Source organism: Haliotis cracherodii, unplaced genomic scaffold (assembly GCF_022045235.1).
Source record: "Haliotis cracherodii isolate W230 unplaced genomic scaffold, xgHalCrac1.p SCAF_2, whole genome shotgun sequence".
NCBI lineage: Eukaryota > Metazoa > Mollusca > Gastropoda > Lepetellida > Haliotidae > Haliotis > Haliotis cracherodii.
Window position 1 is genome coordinate 2,007,445 of NW_027266275.1, and position 15,816 is coordinate 2,023,260.

Consider the following 15,816-nt stretch of genomic DNA (forward strand, 5'->3'; position numbering starts at 1 on the left):
TCTGGTTTTAAACAGCTTTAAGCAGTATCCAGCTGGGGACACGAGAAATGGGCTTCACACATTGTGCCCATGTGGGGAATCGAACCCGGGTCTTCGGGGTTACAAATGAACGCTTTAACCACTAGGCTACCCCGCCGCCCGAAATACGAATGTTAGGCCTTGCATGTTCGGGCCTATTTAACATCACTTTGTTGGTCGTTTCAAATGTCACCGTAGTTGCCAATCTTGCAGTCCGTGATTCGCCTAACTACCTAGTGTATCAGTGTCACATATGACACTAATGATGACGTCTAGAGTTGGACAGGAACGTTAGTCTCCAGTTAATTTGACGGTTATTCTTTGGCACTACAAGTTCATGAAATGTGTTAAAGAATAGACGTATACATTGTTATAGCAACCAGAATACAGTCCGATGGAGGAGTTTCTGTCGTGTATCCGTGTATTCCCATCCATTGTGATTCACTGGTATGCACATACCACACTGTTCCTGCGACATTGTAGACGTTGAATGTATTACATTGTGACCCAGGATACATTGACCCGCTACACGGGGAATACTCAGCTGATTTAATATGACGACCGTCTTTAACCGGACATAACTCTCCTAGCATGTTCCCGAAGTTTAATTTCAATATCTAACTTTACGCATCGGTGGGCAGTAATGAGATAGTGTTGCTGAAGTGAACACATATCCCTCTGTGAGATTATATCCAGATTATATGTTCTGTTTTGTTGCGCTCTGATTATTTCACGTGATTGTTGTTAAACTTGAATTGATATGAATATTAAAGTCAGAAAGGTCGTTAGCTGCTCCTCCTCCTTGGGAAATCTGAAACTTCCCCTTATTTTCTAAGAAACTTTACGTTTTCACTCACGACAATTGCTCTGACACAGAAACTCGGACGTCATTGCCACCGAGGACAGAATACCACACAGTGACAACTGTATGTGTCTCTGTGTGTTTAAGTAGGGAATGACAAAAGGCTATAACTGCCATCGGCTTGTGCATTTGCACAAACATCACACGCACATAACATACATAACTCGGCATGTACTCGTGCTTGTGCTTCAACGTTCACTTCAGACATTAGTCATTTAGGGCTTGGTGCGACTGAGGGTGCTGTCGTTTAATGCTGGAGGACAAGCCAACGTCATTGTGTTCTTATACGTGTACGTTTAACGCGTTTATTTAAGACCAGAAGGTCAACATCAGTATGTGTGAGTGAGTGAGTGAGTGAGTTGGGTTTAACGCCGCTCTGAACATTATTCCAGTTATATCACGGCGTGTCAATGTGGAAGGAAAGCCCGAAGTGATGCAGGTCTCAGATGTTTACCACTTCGGTGAAACCAACGAGCACGGGTATGGTGCTGACAAACCTAGAAACATAATTGGGGCGAACCGACATCAGTATGACCAGTAGAATACAGAATGTAGAGTCTAGCCACATCAGTATGACCAGTAGAATACAGAATGTAGAGTCTAGCCACATCAGTATGACCAGTAGAATACAGAATGTAGAGTCTAGCCACATCAGTATGACCAGTAGAATACAGAGTGTAGAGTCTTGCCACTTTAACATGACCAGTAGAATACAGAATGTAGAGTCAAGCCACATCAGAATGAGCAGCAGTATACACAATATATTGTCTGGCCATATCTCTATGTCCAGTAGTCGACAGAATGTACAGTCTAGCCACACCAGTATGACCAGAAGGATACAGAATATATAGTCTCGCCACATCAGGTGGTTCAGACACTTTTTCTCATGTCGCCTTCTTCATTGTTTGTTCATTTTCAATGCTTTAGTTCGGAGGACAAGCCGACGTTATGCTGTTCTTAGACGTTTTTGAAAGACCAGCAGGTTACAGAATAACATTCTATGTTTTTCATGGCTGAAATATCGCCGATGTTAAACTTTAACTCACTCACTCTATATCCTGCTGTTGAGTGTATTCAGTGGCACATGCAACTTTAACCCGGCCGTTCTTCAGGTTGTGTTACGAGGGTAAGGCAATGTTAGGACAACATTGGCAGACTGACATCCGACTCCCTGAACAAATAGGTGACTATACCAAATAAAGGGTGAAATATGTTATGCAAACGTTCGCTTTCTGGTTTGCGAGGCTTTCATGAAATGGGACACTTTGGGGAGTAAGTGGTCATAACAATCAGTTAGAAACTCGTGGTGCACCAGGAATCAAGGGGTTTCCGATGCTTGACAACAGTGCACCAGGAATCAAGGGGTTTCCGATGCTTGACAACAGTGCACCAGGAATCAAGGGGTTTTCGATGCTTGATAACAGTGCACCAGGAATCAAGGAGGTTTTCGATGCTTGATAAAAGTGACCCAAGAATCAAGGTATTTTCGATGCTTGGTAACAGAGACCCAGGAAACAAGGGATTTTCAATATTCGGCAACAGTGCATGGCGACAATGATAGCTTGAAAGTGTTTAAACCAACACCAGCATCAGATAAGAATTGCAGTTGACAGGGGCATCGACTGATATCACCTACCTGAGGTGTTTGTCCTCACGGATGCAGGTCACGTCACCCCATGTCGGTGTCCTCTATCACTTGCAACGTATTTTCACCCCATTTTCCAATAAAAAGTGAATTAAATAACAAAATGTGTTTTCGGGGAGGTAGCGTATTACAGGATTTAGACACAAGGTGTTATTGTAGGGGTGACAAGTGGACTATTGCTTACTTTAGATGTGAGCAGTATAATACTGTCTGAAATGTGATTCATTCTTAAATTTTGAGAAATCGATTGTCACAAGTTTCCTGAAAAGATTGCATACACACGACAATACAATATGTCCTTTTACTAAATCCGTAGACCAGGGTGATGTGTCAACACGGCCCTTGCACACAGGTATCGTTTCTCAACTAACACCTTCATTCCAAACGATAACAAGTTTTGAAAAGGGTAATCTGTGATCAAATCCTGAAGGTCAATATATCCATTCTCCTTACCTGGACGGACAACATTCCTGATCTGATTGATAACGATAGAAAACATCTGGATCAAAACAATGAGAAACGCTGTGTGCGACTAAGCGAAAACCACAAACGTGTTTTTAACAATGCAGTAACTACTCTACCAACTATAACTCGTGGAGTTCAAAAGTAAAGTACAGTGTTTCCCATTGCCCGTTACCACAGACATCATACATCTTGGTTTATACTACGGTGACTATGACGCACACAGAAGCAGAATAGAACGTCAATGAGGAGAATCAGCTTTATTCTTAGATTCCCACTTCGGCATGAAAAAATAAAACCATAATTATTTGATACATGTGCTTTATAGTTAAATATATGTTGGTATAATCAAACATTAACCTTAATCAAAGAGCACAGCTAAGAAAACGTATATTTCATCAGTTTACTCTCCTTGTTCTTTAAGCTCACGTGTGTCCTATGCGAACAGATGATGGGAGAAATTTCCTATTCTTGACCTTGTCCACTCTATAGACAAAATCCACACGTATACATTGCATGGATTGAACGTCGGCAATCACAAGTAAGGTCAAAGACAACCAGAAACTCAGGACAACGAAGATCCTCCTAAACAATGAAATCATCCCCACTGCGCCGTACAAACAGTGCAGTAACACTACCAAGGCCAAGGAATCTGATGTCCCCGCTCCCCACGAGACTGTGCGAGTGGTCCGTCACGGGTGGGGGCACACCCTATACCCGGCGTTCCTGATACGGGCGTGACTGAAACCAGTATTGTGTTGCCGCTCAGTCAACTCGACGGTTGGGCGCTACCTCTCTCTAACAGGTGTAGTCCCTGCCTCACCATGGACGGACATATACGTCTTCTTTTGGCAGTGGGAATTTCGATTTTCGCTACGGTAAGCAAACCATTATTGATCTTATCCGTAGTTGTATTTTGTGACATCGTTATCGATCCCTGATCAAGGTAGCTGAGGATATCGGACAGGATTATAGCAGATCTGTAATCGCTTTACCTTCGTGTCATGTCAGTGGTATGTAATGGATGCCGTATGGATGTCATACCACTCTGACGAGATAGAACACACGTTTCGAATACTTATCAAAGCTTATGCAACCTGTGATAGTTAGCCAGATGGCCAATATAATCTGGAGAATCACCTTTCGTCCCATAGAAGATGCTAGCCCCAGACAGTTTGTCCAATAGAAGATGCTAACCCCAGACAGTTTGTCCCATACACGATGCTAACCCCAGACAGGTTCACAATCCTCTTTATAAGGAAGTATGAAAGCCCTGCCCAAAGCGTCTGCGAGGTCTTCAGGCGGACAAGAGGGTCAGCTTGATGCTCAAGTCCGAATAGTTCCCGGTCAGTCATGCGGAACCTTCATTTGATTCAATTCTCACGATGTCGTTATGGTCATCAGTTACACATTCAGTAGTACTGGTATTTGAAGCATGTTATCCACCTACATGTACGTTGTAACCACTGTTGTGATTGGAGTCTTGCTCTACCTGGTCTGGGAACACACACCTTGCCGACTTGAACTCCGCCAATGGGATGTAGCTGCGCTGCGAACTCAGCTAAATTATTTATCAAACAGCTTTTATTCACTACGGGAGTTAATTGACGACTCAGGGACATGTTATGTCCTGTTAATGACTGTACTTAATAACATTGTTCTGCATTGTCTTGTGCTCATTGCTGGTGAACTGCATATTTCTGTACCACAGTTTTATGTGTAGCATCTTATGTTGTTATTTACTGCACTCCACTGTACTGTGTCCTAGTGTAATATGGGACACTCGTGGCGCTTTAGAGAGTCGCGTCCCTTGGGCACGCCAGAAACCTATGATTGTGGGTTTGAATCCCGGTTCGCCCCGATTATGTTTCTAGGTTTGTCAGCACCATATCCGTGCTCGTGGGTTTCACCGAAGTGGTAAACGTCTGAGACCTCCCTCATTTAGCTGACACGCCGTGATATAACTGGAATACTGTAAAAAGCGGCGTTAAATCCCAACAAACTCACTCACTCTCGTGTAGAATGTTGGACTACTAAACTGTACAATGTCCTGGTATAGAATGTTTGACTTTGCTGTACTAAACTGTACAGTGTTCAAGTATAGAATGGTCGACTTTGCTGTACTAAATTGTACTGTGTTTTAGTGTAGAATGCTCGACTTTGCTGAACTTAACTGTACAGTGTTCAAGTATAGAATGTTCGACTTTGTTGTACGATGTTCGACTTTGCTGTCCTAAACAGTAGAGTGTTCTAATATAGAATGTTCGACTTTGCTGTACTAAACTGTAGAGTGTCTGGTATAGAATGTTCGAATTTGCTGTATTAAACTGTACACGGTTCTAGTAAAGAATGTTCGACTTTGCTGTATTAAACTGTACAGTGTTCGAGTAAAGAATGTTCGACTTTGCTGTACGTAACTGTACAGTGTTCGAGGAAAGAATGTTCGACTTTGCTGTACGTAACTGTACAGTGTCTAGTATAATATGTTCGAGTTTGCTGTACTAAACTGTACAGTGTTCTAGCGTAGAATGTTCGACTTAGCTGTACTTATTGAGTACAGTGTCTAGTAAATAATGTTCGACTTAGCTGTACTTAACTGTTGAGTGTCTAGTAGTGAATGTTCGACTTAGCTGTACTGATTGAGTACAGTGTCTAGTAAATAATGTTCGACTTAGCTGTACTTAACTGTAGAGTGTCTAGTAGTGAATATTCGACTTTGCTGTACTTAACTGTACATTGTCTAGTATAGAATGTTCGACTTAGCTGTACTTAACTGTACATTGTCTAGTACAGAATGTTCGACTTTGCTGTACTAAACTGTACATTGAGAGTACAGAATGTTCGACTTAGCTGTACTAAACTGTACAGTGTCTGGTATAGAATGTTCGACTTTGCTGTACTTAACTGTACATTGTCTAGTATAGAATGTTCGACTTAGCTGTACTAAACTGTACATTGTCTAGTACAGAATGTTCGACTTAGCTGTACTTAACTGTACATTGTCTGGTACAGAATGTTCGACTTTGCTGTACTTAACTGTACATTGTCTAGTACAGAATGTTCGACTTTGCTGTACTTAACTGTACATTGTCTAGTACAGAATGTTCGACTTAGCTGTACTAAACTGTACAGTGTCTGGTATAGAATGTTCGACTTTGCTGTACTTAACTGTACATTGTCTAGTATAGAATGTTCGACTTTGCTGTACTTAACTGTACATTGTCTAGTATAGAATGTTCGACTTAGCTGTACTTAACTGTACATTGTCTAGTACAGAATGTTCGACTTTGCTGTACTTAACTGTACATTGTCTAGTACAGAATGTTCGACTTAGCTGTACTAAACTGTACAGTGTCTGGTATAGAATGTTCGACTTAGCTGTACTAAACTGTACATTGTCTGGTACAGAATGTTCGACTTTGCTGTACTTAAAGGGCAAGTTCACACGGAAATGAACCTTTTTTTCTTTTACTTTTTCCACATTAAAAGTGTTAACATAGAAGTGTCATAGACAAAAATATAAAAACATCATATTAAATTAACATATTTTTTGCACTTAAACGATTTATATTTTTCACATTTTCCAAGTGTTCTATTTCCATAACAAAAACACCATGGCTTATGTCCCTTGCAATATGACGTCATTGGTGCCAATTGATAAACATTATGACGTCATCATGCTTTGTTAGAGCCGCTTCACGTGGTGTAGGTACAGTTTTGTGATTCTAGCATCTCAGATGCCAGCCAGAATTGTGTTATGCTGAGTCACCACTGCGCCGGAGTGTGTCGTAGACCATGTTGTTTTACCGCAAACTGGTCCTTGATATCTTTTGCGTTGAGAATAGACAGGGACCCAGTTGAATTGGCACCAATTACGTCATAATCTAAGGGGGATAACTCAGGCCTATTTCGCTCGTAAAACGAAGGCCTCATAACGGCATATCACTTTCACACTATTGTGAGCTTCCTACTTTCACTGTGAAAAAAATGAGTGTATATTTTCAAACACAGATACTAACTAATTCTAAAATTTCGTTTTGTTTAGAAAAAGAAAGAAAGTGATTTTTGCGTGTACACTTCCCCTTTAACTGTACATTGTCTAGCACAGAATGTTCGACTTTGCTGTACTTAACTGTACATTGTCTAGTACAGAATGTTCGACTTTGTTGTACTTAACTGTACATTGTCTAGTACAGAATGTTCGACTTAGCTGTACTAAACTGTACAGTGTCTGGTATAGAATGTTCGACTTAGCTGTACTTAACTGTACAGTGTCAAGTATAGAATTTTCGACTTTGCTGTACTAAACTGTATAATGTTCTAGTAGAGAATGTTAAACTTTGCTGTACTCAATTGTGCAGTGTTCTTGTATAGAATGTTCGACTTTGCTGTATTAAACTGTACAGTGTCTTGTATAGAATGCTCGACTTTGCTGTACCAAATTATGCAGTGTTCTAGTGTAGAATGTTCAACTTGGCAGTACTAAACTGTACAGTGTCTGGTATAGAATAATCAACTTTGCTGTACCTAACTGTACAGTTTTCAAGCATCTGTTGACAACTTCGCTATACAGTACTGTACTGTACTCACTTATTCTGTACACCCGTGGGTTGCACGCAAGTGTGGCACTCCTGTGTGTTGTACCATGTGCTCACCTGAAGTCATTATACACATATTGAACTGACATACATGGTAGTTTTGTCGAGAAATTGTATTACCGAAAGGGAATGCAACAAAATGAAAGGCGCGAAAAAGTGCAACTTGACGAACATATTAAGAAGTATTTATCAACACTGAATTGACCAATAGCCAGTTATGGTGATGATAAATTCAGTTATCAACGAAGCCATGAAGTGTGCATGAGAGGCTGATCGTGAAGCGGCGAGGTGGACAAGCGATGGGGGAAGAAGGGATGAAGCTGAAGGGGCGTGAATAACGGAGGGGTGGGGGGGGGGGGGGGGGGGGGGGGTGGGGGGGGGGTGGGAGAGGTCATTGTGGGCAGGAGAATAGACCTTTGTGCTGGTGTCTGTCCACATCAGCGTCCATTATCCACCTGTCAGGGTACTTGTGTCTGAACACAACTGTCTACTCCAAACAGATGGAGTGTAACGTGTGTCATTATGTTCACACTGAAAATGTGGACACGAAAACAGCTCTGTGTCACGAATCAGTGTGAAACAAAGGTTTCCAGACAGTAGTGTTGTGGGAACATTCTGGTGGTAACATCATGCGACCCAGACGCTGCAACCAGTACATACGAAGGCAGTCGCTCCTGAAGCTGGTTCATAGGTTGTTGGTGCCTTGAGGAACACGATGCAAGCTCAGTGAGTCAGTGAAGGGGGCTTTACTCCGCTTTCAGCAATATGCAAGACATATGACTGCGGGACCCCCGACACCGGGCGTCACACATTGTCCTGACGATAGGCTACTCCACCTACTCTTGATGTGATGAGCACGGAGTTTCCATGTTTCAAGGACACTGGTGCTGTCACCAAAGGGAACCCAACGCTCTTGTTCTGTACATGCACCCTCACACATTTGTCTACAAGACGTTATTGAATGGTATTGAATAGTCTACGGGTCATGCTATGAACAGCACTATTTCCATGTGTATAATTTCAAATCAACGGATAATTTTCTTAAAGTTGTTCGAAGACCCCCCGCATGACGAGACCAGTAATCTTGCAGTTGGTTCAGCCACTAATCACAGGCGGGGTGACTTCCTGGTTGAGCGAAGTCAGCGTCGAGTGACAATACCCACCCCATCAAGCCGCTCGCCGAAGCGTAAAGTCACGATAGGCGAGGCTTGGTAAATGAAAGGCCCTGGATTTGAACACAAACTGCTTGTTAAAGAAATCACGTGTAGGATATGTTATCGTCAAATCAACGAAAATAACAAAAGCTGCACTTACTTCGTGGTATTAAATATTGCGAAACATGTGCAGTGGAAATGTTTACTTCTGCGCAGATATATTAACATGGCGCGTGTCCCCCGTGACCGACTTCAGTGATCTTGTTAGCACACACTCACATAGAAAGGACAAGGTTGTTGGAACACTGTTTACTTTGAATGAAAATGAACACCGCTCTTGTATTTAATCACCTCCCGCCTTTCTCCCCGCCGTCTGCACCACCCGTGTCTGTCCCAGACACCCCTACCTAACCCATCGCTACCCCACCAAACCCTAAACCACACATCCCTGCCTCACCCATCGCTGCCCCACCAAACCCTAAACCACCCATTCCTGCCTCACCCATCGCTACCCCACCAAACCCTAAACCACACATCCCTGCCTCACCCATCGCTGCCCTATCCATCCCAAACCCAACTGTCCCTGCCCCACCCATTGCTGCCCAACCAAACCCTAAACCACAATCAATGCCCCATCCATCAATGACCAACCCATTCTTGCCCCACCTATCTCTGCCCCAGCCAACCCTAAACCACCCATCCCTGCCTCACCCATGGCTGCCCCACCAAGCCCTACCCTACCTTTCTCTAACCCAGCTATCCCCACACCACCCATCTCTACCCCACCCATCTCTACACCACCCCTCTCTACCCCACTCATCTCTACACCACCCATCTCTACACCACCCATCTCTAACCCAGCTATCCCTACACCATCCAACTCGGCACTACCTATCTCTACAACACCAATCTCTACACAACACATCTCTTACTCAGCTATCCCTACACCACCCATCTCTACACCACCTATCTCTTACTCAGCTATCCCTACACCATCCAACTCGGCACTACCTATCTCTACAACACCAATCTCTACACAACACATCTCTTACTCAGCTATCCCTACACCACCCATCTCTACACCACCTATCTCTTACTCAGCTATACCTACACCATCCAACTCGACACTACCTATCTCTTACTCAGCTATCCCTACACCACCCATCTCTACACCACCTATCTCTTACTCAGCTATCCCTACACCATCCAACTCGACACCACCTATCTCTTACTCAGCTATCCCTACACCACCCATCTCTACACCACCTATCTCTTACTCAGCTATCCCTACACCATCCAACTCGACACTACCTATCTCTTACTCAGCTATCCCTACACCACCCATCTCTACACCACCTATCTCTTACTCAGCTATCCCTACACCATCCAACTCGACACTACCTATCTCTTACTCAGCTATCCCTACACCACCAATCTCTACACTACCCATCTCTAACCCAGCTATCCCTACACCATCCAACTCGACACCACCTATCTCTTACTCAGCTATCCCTACACCACCCATCTCTACACCACCTATCTCTTACTCAGCTGTCCCTACACTACCAATCTCTACACTACCCATCTCTAACCCAGCTATCCCTACACCATCCAACTCGACACCACCTATCTCTTACTCAGCTATCCCTACACCACCCAGCTCTACACCACCTATCTCTTACTCAGCTATCCCTACACTACTAATCTCTACAATACCCACCTCTAACCCAGCTATCCCTACACCATCCAACTCGACACTACCTATCTCTACAACACCCATCTTTACACCACCTATCTCCTACCCAGCTATCCCTAAACCACCCAACTCGACACCACCTATCTCTACACCAACCATCTCTACACAACACATCTCTTACCCAGCTATCCCTACACCACCCATCCCCTACCCAGCTATCCCTACACCACCCATCTCCTACCCACCCATCTCTACACCACCCAACTCTACACCTCCCATCTCTACACCACCCAATTCTACACCTCCCATCTCTACACCACCCAACTCTACACCACATATCTCTACACCACCCATCTCTACACCACCCATCTCCTACCCAGTACATACGAAGGCAGTCGCTCCTGAAGCTGGTTCATAGGTTGTTGGTGCCTTGAGGAACACGATACAAGCTCAGCGAGTCAGTGAAGGGGGCTTTACTCCGCTTTCAGCAATATGCAAGACATATGACTGCGGGACCCCCGACACCGGGCGTCACACATTGTCCCGACGATAGGCTACTCCACCTACTCTTGATGTGATGAGCACGGAGTTTCCATGTTTCAAGGACACTGGTGCTGTCACCAAAGGGAACCTAACGCTCTTGTTCTGTACATGCACCCTCACACATTTGTCTACAAGACGTTATTGAATGGTATTGAATAGTCTACGGGTCATGCTATGAACAACACTATTTCCATGTGTATAATTTCAAATCAACGGATAATTTTCTTAAAGTTGTTCGAAGACCCTCCGCATGACGAGACCAGTAATCTTGCAGTTGGTTCAGCCACTAATCACAGGCGGGGTGACTTCCTGGTTGAGCGAAGTCAGCGTCGAGTGACAATACCCACCCCATCAAGCCGCTCGCCGAAGCGTAAAGTCACGATAGGCGAGGCTTGGTAAATGAAAGGCCCTGGATTTGAACACAAACTGCTTGTTAAAGAAATCACGTGTAGGATATGTTATCGTCAAATCAACGAAAATAACAAAAGCTGCACTTACTTCGTGGTATTAAATATTGCGAAACATGTGCAGTGGAAATGTTTACTTCTGCGCAGATATATTAACATGGCGCGTGTCCCCCGTGACCGACTTCAGTGATCTTGTTAGCACACACTCACATAGAAAGGACAAGGTTGTTGGAACACTGTTTACTTTGAATGAAAATGAACACCGCTCTTGTATTTAATCACCTCCCGCCTTTCTCCCCGCCGTCTGCACCACCCGTGTCTGTCCCAGACACCCCTACCTAACCCATCGCTACCCCACCAAACCCTAAACCACACATCCCTGCCTCCCCCATCGCTGCCCCACCAAACCCTAAACCACACATCCCTGCCTCCCCCATCGCTGCCCCACCAAACCCTAAACCACCCATTCCTGCCTCACCCATCGCTGCCCCACAAAACCCTAAACCACCCATTCCTGCCTCCCCCATCGCTGCCCCACCAAACCCTAAACCACCCATTCCTGCCTCACCCATCGCTGCCCCACCAAACCCTAAACCACCCATCCCTGCCTCACCCATCGCTGCCCCACCAAACCCTAAACCACCCATTCCTGCCTCACCCATGGCTGCCCCACCAAACCCTAAACCACCCATCCCTGCCTCATCCCTATCCATCCCAAACCCACCTGCCCCTGCCCTATCCATCCCAAACCCACCTGTCCCTGCCCCACCCATTGCTGCCCACCAAACCCTAAACCACCCATTTCTGCCTCACACATCGCTGCCCCACCAAACCCTAAACCACCCATCCCTGCCTCATCCCTATCCATCCCAAACCCACCTGCCCCTGCCCTATCCATCCCAAACCCACCTGTCCCTGCCCCACCCATTGCTGCCCACCAAACCCTAAACCACCCATTTCTGCCTCACCCATCGCTGCCCCACCAAACCCTAAACCACCCATTCCTGCCTCACCCATCGCTGCCCCACCAAACCCTAAACCACCCATTCCTGCCTCACCCATCGCTACCCCACCAAACCCTAAACCACCCAACCCTGCCTCACCCCTATCCATCCCAAACCCACCTGTCCCTGCCCCACCCATTGCTGCCCAACCAAACCCTAAACCACAATCAATGCCCCATCCATCAATGACCAACCCATTCTTGCCCCACCTATCTCTGCCCCAGCCAACCCTAAACCACCCATCCCTGCCTCACCCATGGCTGCCCCACCAAGCCCTACCCTACCTTTCTCTAACCCAGCTATCCCCACACCACCCATCTCTACCCCACCCATCTCTACACCACCCATCTCTACCCCACCCATCTCTACACCACCCATCTCTACACCACCCATCTCTACACCACCCATCTCTAACCCAGCTATCCCTACACCATCCAACTCGGCACTACCCATCTCTACAACACCCATCTCTACACCACCTATCTCTACACCAACCATCTCTACACAACACATCTCTTACCCAGCTATCTCTACACCACCCATCTCCTACCCAGCTATCCCTACACCACCCATCTCTACACCACCTATCTCTTACCCAGCTATCCCTACAACACCCATCTCTACACCACCCATCTCTACACCACCTATCTCTTACTCAGCTATCCCTACACCATCCAGCTCTACACCACCCAGCTCTACACCACCCAGCTCTACATCACCCGTCTCTAACCAAGCCATCCCCATACCTCCCATCTCAAGCCCAGGTATCCCTACACCACCCCACTCTACACCACTCATCTCTAAACCACCCATCTCTAACCCAGCCATTCCTACACCACCCAACTCTACACCACCCATTCCTACACCACCTAACTCTACGCCACCTATCTCTACCCCAGCTATCCCTACACCTTCTAACTCTACGCCACCTATCTCTACCCCAGCTATCCCTACACCACCTAACTCTACACCACCTATCTCTACCCCAGCTATCCCTACACCACCCAACTCTACACCACCCATTCATACACCACCCAACTCTACACCACCCATTCATACACCACCCAACTCTACACCACCCATTCCTACACCACCCAACACTACACCACCTATCACTACCCCAGCTATCCCTACACCACCAAACTCTACACCACCCATTCATACACCACCCAACTCTACACCACCCATTCCTACACCACCCAACTCTACACCACACATTCCTACATCACCCAACTCTACACCACACATTCCTACATCACCCAACTCTACACCACACATTCCTACATCACCCAACTCTACACCACCCATTCCTACACCACCCAACTCTACACCACCCATTCCTACACCACCCAACACTACACCACCTATCACTACCCCAGCTATCCCTACACCACCCAACTCTACACCACCTACCTCTGCCCCAGCTATCCCTACACCACCCAACTCTACACCACCTATCTCTAACCCAGCTATCCCTACACCACCCAACTATGCCCCAGCCAACCCTGTCCCACCAAACTCTGCCCAACCCATCTCTACAGCACCCATCCCTACACCACCAATCAATGCACCACCAATTTCTACACACACACACACCCTACACCCCCATCCCTACACCACCTATCCCTACACCAACAATCCCTGCCCCACCCATCTCTACACCACAAAGTGAATGTACACAATTATTTTACGAAGTGACTTTACGATACTATAAGATTCTTGCGCCGAGAAAGTGCATGATAAACAAAAAGTGCTAAACTTAGAAATGTCTTTCTATCATTACAATTCAACAGAGATTTACATGAATACAAATTTGATAAACGCAGGTATTTCTGTGGAAGATATGCTTCCCTTAGATCAGTATAAACAGTACAAACAAGCAGTGTATGAAGTTCATCCTCTATACAAGTTTGACAGAAAGGACACAATCTCATAGGCTTCGGAACGGAACGATGTCGTCCAATATTAACCATTATTTCACATAATCCGAGACGAAATCTTGAATATGTTATGGGCAGAGATTTGTGTGTTATAACATTTAAATACAATTCAGGTTCAATCAACGATTTAAAAGATCTATACATGACATATCTTGAACTATTTTCAAGTGTCGATCTCCAATCCTGCTGAAACATATCTAGTGACTTTCTATGGAATAATCTTAAAAAATCATGTTTATTACTGACACCTTGATACAACCACACATAACCGAAACCGTGATAAAATAGCATATAACAAATATTTGATGCCCATGTTGTGTACCCATGATTGTCAAGATTAAGAAGCATTTTGTATGCTTTTCTAGGCAGGCGGTCTTCGTGCATCTCTAAAATTTTAAACCAATATTTTAAACAAAGGATATATGCATTAATGTACATCGGATATCTTCCACATTCGCCATAAGCCATACAGTTTGGAGTGTTTATTCCCCTCTTCAAAAACTTTGTACATGCATATAAATGTATTTTCTCTTTTGATTCATAATTTTTGAAACCCCAAAGTTCTGAGCCGTATAAAAGGATAGACTGTATTTGGGCATCAAATAGCTTGAAATAAACTCTAGGTGGAACAGGTTCTATATTTAGATACAGTGGTAAGTAACATGACCATTGCTTTCTTGGCCCTTACAGCTAAATTGTTGACATTTTTTCCTAAATTCAAAGTCTTAGTAAATAAAATGCCCAGGTATTTATATTCATCTGCAAGACTAACTGGGGTGTTTTTGTAAAACCAGTTTTCGGACTTAGCGAGTTGACCACCTCTCCTAAACACAACACCCAACTCTACACCACCCAACTCTACACCATCTATCTCTAACCCAGCTAACCCTACAGCACCCTTTCTTTACCCCAGCCAATCCTACACCACCCAACTCTACACCACCTGTCTCTACCCCAGCTATCCCTACACCACCCAATTCTACACCACCTATCTCTAACCCAGCTATCCCTACACCATCCAACTCTGCCCCAGCCAGCCTTGTCCCACCAAACTCTGCCCAACCCATCTCTACAGCACCCATCCCTACACCACCAATCAATGCCCCACCAATCTCTCTACACACACACACACACCCCTACACCCCCATCCCTACACCACCTATCCCTACACCAACAATTCCTGCCCCACCCATCTCTGTCCCACCCATTTATTGTGTACCGCATGTCTATGCCACTCGCATGTGGACTGAACCGCGAATCTTCAATCCGGATGTGCTCGCGTAATCTGACCTATCCCATTTCCATTACCGTCCATTCGATTCTATTATATTTTACTTTATTCACAGAGGCGTTAGCGCAATATCACGTTGCTTACAATCAATGGGAGTTTCTGGAATTTATTGTGGCGGTCTGGAGAAAAAATCATCAGACCCGAGCATTAAGGTTTATGCATTTGGAAAACATCCCATTCAAATTTCTCGTTTAAC

General features: G+C 45.0%; 1 protein-coding gene across 1 annotated transcript in view; it reads left to right on the top strand.

Moving 5' to 3' along the window:
• Positions 1-3,745: 3,745 nt before the first annotated feature.
• LOC139469406 (uncharacterized) overlaps positions 3,746-15,816 on the top strand; it is a 118,525-nt gene continuing 106,454 nt past the window's right edge. The window contains exon 1 of the mRNA XM_071251570.1: positions 3,746-3,865. Coding sequence (XP_071107671.1) covers positions 3,812-3,865 — 54 coding nt within the window. The 5' untranslated portion in view covers positions 3,746-3,811. The remainder of the gene's footprint in view (positions 3,866-15,816) is intronic.